This window comes from Pteronotus mesoamericanus, unplaced genomic scaffold (genome assembly GCF_021234165.1).
Source record: "Pteronotus mesoamericanus isolate MK-2021 breed Mesoamerican mustached bat unplaced genomic scaffold, CSHL_Meso_final contig_52, whole genome shotgun sequence".
In the NCBI taxonomy this organism is placed as follows: domain Eukaryota; kingdom Metazoa; phylum Chordata; class Mammalia; order Chiroptera; family Mormoopidae; genus Pteronotus; species Pteronotus mesoamericanus.
Window position 1 is genome coordinate 5,253,864 of NW_026555189.1, and position 8,194 is coordinate 5,262,057.

The following is an 8,194-nucleotide window of genomic DNA, read 5'->3' on the forward strand; positions in this document are numbered from 1 at the left end:
AAAGCAGGTGGGATGCGCCACCCAGCACAGCAAAAGGCGCAGGGGGAGGCACATGGAGGCTCCGGGCAAACCCAAAGTGGGGCCAGGAGGCCTCTGAGTTAAGCGGCCAGAACAAGGACAGGCCCCAGACAGAGCAGCAGAAAGAGGGCCCTGAAAGCAGGAAGGGGGCTGCGTGCATGTTTTCATCCCCAGTACACCACCTCCCCGTGGAGGCCCGTGGTGAACCTTCGCTAGATGAATTAATTCACTCCTTCCATTGATTTATTTTACAGTGCTAAGCACTGTGGACGCAGACGTGAATAAGGAAAAGCCCTGCCCTCATGAAATTTATAATCTCGGCAGGGAGACAGGGCAATCAAGGACAAGTAAGAATAAGGTAAGATAACCACAGACAATGCTAAGTGCCAGCAGGCAGAGAACAAGGTGCTGGGAAGGGGCGAGGGGGGTTGGGATAAAGAAAGGGAGCGGTCTCATGGGCAGTGCATTTAAGCCCAGCTCTGAGGGGTGAAAGGGCCCTCCAGGCAAAAGCAGACAGAAGAGCAAGTGCCCGCTCAGGAGCTGCCTGGAGCCTGGCAACAGCCTAATGACTCCTTGCTGTTAGAATTGACCCCTCAGCACTCCAGAGCAGAAGTCATCTTTCTAAAAACACAAACCTGACGTTACTCCCTGGGTCCTGCCGGCAGAGTCCCAGCTCCTCCATGAGGCACTAAAGGGCCTCCATAAGCTAGGTCTTCCGTCCTCTGCCTGGATCTCCTTGCTCCTGCATCACCACACAGGCCCTGCGGGGGGCTCTCTTTTGTTTCCTCTACCTGGGCTGCCCTTTGGCTCCCTCCTGTCCACTTCAACTTGTGCTCTAAGGCACAGCTCAGGCGCCAACTCTAAGAAGTCACCTCACCTGAGGTGCCCACCTACCCACACATGCCTCTTGCTAGACAGACTGCTGCTCACTCCACGCACTGCACCAGAACTGCCTTGCTGTGTGACTCTGCTCTGTGAGACTGGGCACTCATTAAGGGCGACAACTGGATCTTATTTATCTCAGTATAACCAGAGCCCAGCACATGATAAAGATCTCAATGTCTCGAAGGAATGAACTCAGCAAGGTCTTATTTTGCTGTTGCTCTTTCTACCAAGCCACCAGAGACAGCAGCGGCTCACAATCTTGGGTAGATTGGAATCACCTTGGAAGATTCTGCAACACACCAATGGGGAGGAGGGGCAAGGCAGTTAAGTAAGAATCTCTAGAGGTGGAACCAAGGAAAATATATTTTTTAAGCTTATCAGATGTTGAAAAATCACTGCTTTCCATCCATGTTTTTCAAAACCAAGTCATAACCTGAATCAACTGGAAAGCTTAAAAAATACAGGTTTCCCACATTAGGGGTCTGCGATGTGAGGGTCTTTGTGAAAACCTGAAACCCATACTTAGGACAGTCCCCAGGTGATTCTGATAACAGGCCTAAGGAGGTGCAGAGATAGCAGGAAACACTAACCGTTATTAAGCCTAGAATATTTATTCAACCTGAGCTAAGTGCTTTATGTATACTGACTGAACTAAAACCCTCATATAAACCCATTTTACAGAAGAGAAAACTGTGACTGAGAGTCCTTTCAATGGCGCTACGTCATACAGTAAGTGTAGAAAGAAGGGGTTCTGCTCGTGTTTCTAAAACTTTCCCAGGGAAACTATAATGAATTAGCTAAAGGATATGTACACACACATATGCATACACATATACATAGCTATATTAGGACATCCGATAAAAGTACATACTCCTAGATCCCCAACCCAGACTCCTTAGGAGGGGGCTGGATATCCTTTTTTTTTTTCCTGGTTTTGTTTTTTTTTGGTGGGGAGGAAAGGGTAAGTCCGGTTTGCCATCATTGCACTGTGCAGCGCTGCCTTCTGAGCAGCAGAGGGCGCGCCTGGCCGCTGCCAGGTGACCAAGGCTCGACCCAGGCCCCAAAGAGGAGCTCGGTCCCTCCTCGGGACCCTGGAGACTCTTTTAACATCACTGCCACTTCGCCCGCCCTCGCCAAGCTGGAACGCGGGCCCGCGCCCCACCCCGCGCAGGTGGCGTTCGAAGGCAGCGCAGCGTCCCGGGCACGTGAGGCCGTCAGGTTCCAGGTGCGTCCCTCTCCAGGTGTGTGTCCCAGGCCCGGCGGCCCCCCTGCGGCCCTCTTACTTGGCATAGTAAACCCAGCCGTCCTTGGTGGTTCTCTGCTCCCAGCCCAGGGGTAGCTCGTCCTCGCTGTCCGTGTCGTCCAGGCCCGCATAGCGCAGGGCTGCCATGGCGGCAGAGGTGCAGGGTCACTTGCTCAGTCAACCGCCCGCTGCCGGGTCTCACGCCCAGGCACTCTCTCCCGCTTCCACCCGGCGCCCCGCGCGTCTCGACCCAAACGCCCGCGCCTGCGTACTACGTATCCTAGAGCCGCTCAATCGATTCGGTAGCTGGAATCCAGCTTCCGTAATTTACTTTACTGTCATCGTAAAAGGGGCGGGACCTGAGAAGAACGGTAGTGAAAGAGCCAAAGAAGTTGCACTGCTCCTCGGCTGGAAGTAAAATCTGGTGACATTTTCTTACTGTAGAGATGGCAATGAGCTTCGTTAACCTCCCGGCTGCGGGGAAGGGGCGTGGACATCCAGACAGCCCAGGACTGCCCCCGTTGCTAGGCGACCCGTAACACGTCCGTATTATTCTCACCAATCCTGAAGGAACTTTTGCCAATGGGCATCCTGGGAAATGCAGTCCAGGCCCAGCCAGACTAGACTGGAGCAGAAAGTGTGGATTCTGATATTCTGGGCTCTAACCTGTCCTTTTTTTAGGATACTATGAAGAGTGAATGTTCCTGCTCAGAAAGCTTCCAGAGCCTTCCATCACCCAGGCTGATTCACAAACTTTTTTGTGCATGAAACATAATGTTAGAAAACTTGGAGACAGTTAAAAAGGCAAATTCACTCACCTGATTAGCCAGGCTTGGCAGAAGTCACTTACAGCCACATCATGATTCTGCTGATAATAAAGGGCTACAGTTTAAATATTTATTTACCTGCTTACGGCTGACTAAACTGACAGAACACATCTTATGCTTCTTTCTATCACTAGCACTTAGTAAAATGCCTAGACCAACAAATTAATTAAATGGAGTGAATAAATAAATGAGTAAATGAATGGGATTCATTAGGTTTGGCCCTCTACAAATCAACCTAGTTTGAAACAAAATTCCAAATTTACAGAGTGGATTCTCTGAAGTCCTCTTAGAGCACCTACAACCACCCTAAAATGTCCTTGGTCAAAAACCAGAAGGATTTCTTCAACTTTTCTTCCTTGAAACTTGCTCCACAGCCCAGCATTACAGGGAAATCTACTGATTGATTTGTGTGGCCTAGGTCTCAAAAGAATGCAAGCCTCCTTCAGAAGAACTATGTATTTTAAAGGGAGAGTGAGAGACAGCGTTGCTTTTTGTTTTCTCCAAGTCCTGAAACTGATATTGTTTGCAGCTGCATGCTCTTTAGGGGAGAGACCGACTTCACTTTGAAAAACCAAAAGCTAACTTTGTGAAAGCATGTTTTCATTTTAATAGGCCAGCCATCCCATCTCAGACCTGTCAAGAAACATCACTCTTTCCAAATCCATGTGCATTTTTAAATAAGCTACCATTAATTTGCTGCTCTTCTGTTCACCTCAATTTAACCCCTGGCCCCTGACATCCAAGTCTATTTATTCCTTTGGTAGATACGAATAGGAAATTACGTCACAAAAGTCCTCTGATGGTAAGGGGGTTGGTGAATGGAGTAAAAATGATCAGGCCTCAGTCTAATTATCTCTGCCTTTGCTCAGTTTTTCAAGGACTGACTGCTTAGATTTTTATCTTGGGCTGCCCTCACCAGAGCCTCTACTGGCACTTGTTGCCTGTGACATGGCACAAAGGTAGTGTTATAGTATGGAATCTTCCCCAAACTGCAGAGTGGTCCCCTTAGTAGAATTCTTAACTTTTGGGCCAACCCTCTGCTCTTCCCACAGCTTTAACAATACTCTCTCTCTGTTTCCACTGCCATGGATACCAGGTTTTTCAACCTCAGCCCTCGTGACTTTTGGAGCCATGTAATTCTTCGTTCTAGGGGACTTTCCTGTACACCGTAGGACTTTTAGCAGTACCACTGCCTCTACACACTCGCTGCCAGTATGTCTCCCTTCCCACAGCTGTAACAACCAAAAATGTCTCCTGACTGACAATTGTTCCCCTAGTTAAGAACCACTGTCTACACATACACTAAGTAAGAAAATTACTAACTTGTGAATCAAACACTGAGATTTATTTAAGGCATGGAAGAGCCCATTTTTGGCCAGAGATTCACAGGTGGTACTCAGACGCTGCTGCTTCTGATTGCCGAGTTCTCTAGCATTGTCTGAGAGCACCTGCCTCTCCAAGTCCTAGTCCATCCACAGGTGAGAGGCATGAACTGACAGAAGTTTGACTGGGTGACCCAGACACCAGTATTGGTCCCAAATATCTGTAATGACCTCATCTGATTCCCGTCTTCCTACACTTTGTGGCCTCTGTCAGAAGGTTAAAGAAACAAGACATGCAGGTGTTTAGGGACTCATGAGAGAAGAAATGCCAGATTTTAGGCTTTATGCCTTTCGGGTTCACACAAACAGATACTGTTTTAGTCCGGCTTGTTTGACCGCAAGCAGCAGAGACACATTCAAAAGTTTTCAGGGCACACGTGGACTAATTACAACGTTATCAGGGGCTCAGGGAGCCCAAGGCCAGGCTGTTTCTTTTTCCCCTCATGGGCTTCATGGTCTCTTGCTCTCCTTCTCCCTGTTCATGGGCTACATTTTTCTGCTCTCTTTTTACTGGCTTCTTCTCTTTACTCATAATTGCTGCGCCCCTTGGACTTTAACCTGCACGTGGCTTTGATTTTGCTCTTACGAGGATCTACCATAGGGCAAGCCCTGTTTAGCTTGGAAGAAGATGATTATGGGTTTGAGGAGCCTTAAGCTTGGGGATGAGCCAAGGTCTTTAACATGTACCTCTAAAGAAGGCTAAAGAATGGTTCGTTTTTTGTAAAGCCAACTGAATCACATTGATTACTGGTGAGGAGGATAAAGAAAAGAATTCACTGTGGTTATACAACTGCACACTAGATGGCCCTCTCTGCCCATGCTTTTAAAAGACTAAAGCCTTAGACTATATGGCAGGGGCTGGGTGGAGGTGGGAAAAGTGGGAAGAAAGTGGGGACAACTGTAATAGTGTAAACAATAAAAATATAAAGGGAAAAAAACTGAAGCCTAATCCTTGACAAGGATTTCTACATTTAAAATGCATTTTCTTTTTGATTGATTGCTTCTGCAATAGCTGATGATTGATAAATATAAGATGGATCAGTTTTTGCTGAAAGCAATTTGGCCTTATTCATGGAGTGGGCCCAAGTTTTAGTGTAACATTTCTGGAGCCAAGCTTCTTTAGTTCATTATCACCACAGTGATGGTCATTTCGCTCCCCATCATACACACAAGCACCCCAACAATTGTGCAAAACCTACTTTAACTTAAGTCACCATTCCTTGGGAAAGTAAGCTTGGTACTTTGGTACCAAACTCAATATGCTAAGGAAACCTGGGATGCTTCCTGACTCTTCTAATAAACTTCTGATGGGAGGTAACAATAAGGAAGAATATTGAGCAGGATTCTTAGGGAAAGCTCTCTCCTGGTCAATATGACCTGACATAGGAAGCTGTGTTTATATTTCATTTAGTCACTGAAACACACAATAAGTGAAAGAAAATTATGCTATGTCTGTGAGAAAAAACAAGAAAAACAAAACATCCCCTCTATCTAGAAATGAGTCAATTAAGACCAACAAACAAGGACGTATGGACTGAGGCTTCTAAGAGAAGTTTGAACGAAGACATACTGGTATGAAGAGACAGGGAGAGTTTCCGTGGGAGGGTTTCCTGTAATTTATCGTTGGAACCAAACTCAGCTAATGTGTGTGACAATGGCCAAGTCACTTAACTTGACATTTCATTATTATCAACCCAATTTTCACAGATGGCAAAACTGGGGCACAAGGAATTGAAGTAATTTGCCCAAGGTCACTTGACAAGGAAAAGCCAGAGGAACTGAGATTAGAATCCAAACAAGGGTACTGGCACCAAACTCACCCTTTCAACCAAATGCCCTGTGTGCTGCCTTTCCAGAAAAGGGGTCCTCATGCTGGTCCTCAAGTGGATGTGCAGGAGTTTCTCACTCCTACATGGGAAAGGGAGAAAACTAAGGTCAAAGGAGTGAATTTTTCATAAAGCTGAATATATTCCACCTAAAAAGTACTATCTTTTATTTTCCATGCAATTATGCCTGTTCTACTTTTATTTTCTGATGATCCATTTTTTCCTTTTTTCCAACATTTTATTATGAAAGGTGTATTTCAATCATCCAGAAAAATTGAGACCAGAACAATGAATACTCACATCACGCCTCTCCATACACACACGTAGATGTGATCATTGTTAACCTTCTGCCATATTTGCTTTAAAGGGAGAGAAGCGGATTCCCTGAAGCATTGGGAGAGAGTGATTTTTGTCTTATTTCCCCAAGACCGGATAGCAATGCTCACTTTCTTGTGCGCCACAAGGAGGCACTCACCTGGTGAACTCATCACATCCATTGCAGTGACTTCTGGAAATCCGACACTTAGGTTTTGAAATTTTGTTTAATTCACATTGAAAAGCCTCAAGCTTCAGTGTAGCTTTACTGTATAATTGCTAACTTGCCAACATTCACAAAATTCTTTTTTCAGCCTAACTTCATTCCAGGCTTCTTTCTGCCCTACAGGGAGAATAATGCCCTTCCAGGGGAGATTTGTGTCTCCCCGGTCACTTGAAAATTGCGGTGAGGAGTCCGGTCTTCTACCACTCATTTAGAGTGTCTTGTGGCAGCCAAAGCTTCCAAGATGTCACTCTGATCCACAGCTGTTGCTGTCTCTGTCTCCCAGATGAATTCTTCCAAAGACTCCAGGCCCTGGACCCCAAGGTTCACCCCAGATCCTGTCACACATACACATGTAAGTGTTCCAGAAGGGGGTGGGGGGACCTAAAGAAAAGAAAGGAAAAGAGAAGTGATGGCTAAAATGCATTCAGCAAAGTGACAGGCACAAAGCTAGCTATTATCAATTACCATTGACATTCAATATTATTTCATATTAGTTTCAAGTGTACAGCAGAGTGGTTAGACAGTTATATAATTTACAAATTGATTCCCCAATATTTCAAACAGCCATCTGTCCCCATATGTAATTATTACAATATTATTGACTATATTTCCTATGCTGTACTATATATACATCCTTGTGACTATTTTGTAACTACCAATTTGTGCTTCTTAATCCCTTCACCTTTCTCACCCCAAACCCCCTCCCACCTGGAAACCATCAGTTTGTTCTCTGCATCTATGGGTCTGTTTCTATAAAGCTATTATTATTGAAGGTCATATCCTTAAGTGCTAGCTATTACTGTTGTTATTGGTGATTAGGTCTTGACTATAAGAACTTTAAAATACCACCATGAAGCATAATCTGATTTTAGATCTGTTTTTAAAGCATATACATAATTATACAAAGCTTTTTATGGGCATTACGACATACACCACTGTGAGAAACGTCTAGAGATGGGTATTCTTAGCCCCACTCTGTAGAAGAGATAAGCAGATCCCCCAGCCCTGATGAGACCTTCTAGTGCCTGCAGCCTTGACTGACATCTTGAGGTACCTTCATAAGAGACCCTGAACCAGGGCCATCCTGCTAAGCCATTACTGAATTCCTGACCCTCAGAAACTGTGTGAGAGCATAAATATTGTTGTTTCAAGAAGCAATAACTAATTACTATCATTAATGACATCCTCCTTTTGTCTTCTTATATCACATACTTGCCTCTAACATAGCATTTAGTATGCAGTATTGAAATTCCCTGGTCATGGCTTCCTGTCTCCTCTTTGTCTATAAGAACCATCAGATGAAGCACTTTGCCAATATGTTATACTCCTAGGAACCCTTCCAGGAGGGTGAAGCGCTGAAAGGAAATTAACATTTGGGAGACTACTCATGCTGCCCTGGGTTTATATATAGCATCTCATTTCATACCTCAGCCCCTGACTAGAGAAGGCTCCATCTCCTCCATTACACCGAC

General features: G+C 45.4%; 1 protein-coding gene across 2 annotated transcripts in view; it reads right to left on the reverse strand.

Annotated features, from left to right (window-relative positions):
- The window catches only part of WWOX (WW domain containing oxidoreductase), a 475,224-nt gene extending 472,802 nt beyond the window's left edge, over positions 1-2,422 (reverse strand). For both annotated transcript variants that reach the window (XM_054579152.1, XM_054579151.1), the window contains exon 1: positions 2,187-2,422. In XM_054579152.1, the coding sequence (XP_054435127.1) occupies positions 2,187-2,293 (107 nt within the window). In that variant the 5' untranslated portion in view covers positions 2,294-2,422. The remainder of the gene's footprint in view (positions 1-2,186) is intronic.
- Positions 2,423-8,194: the final 5,772 nt, after the last annotated feature.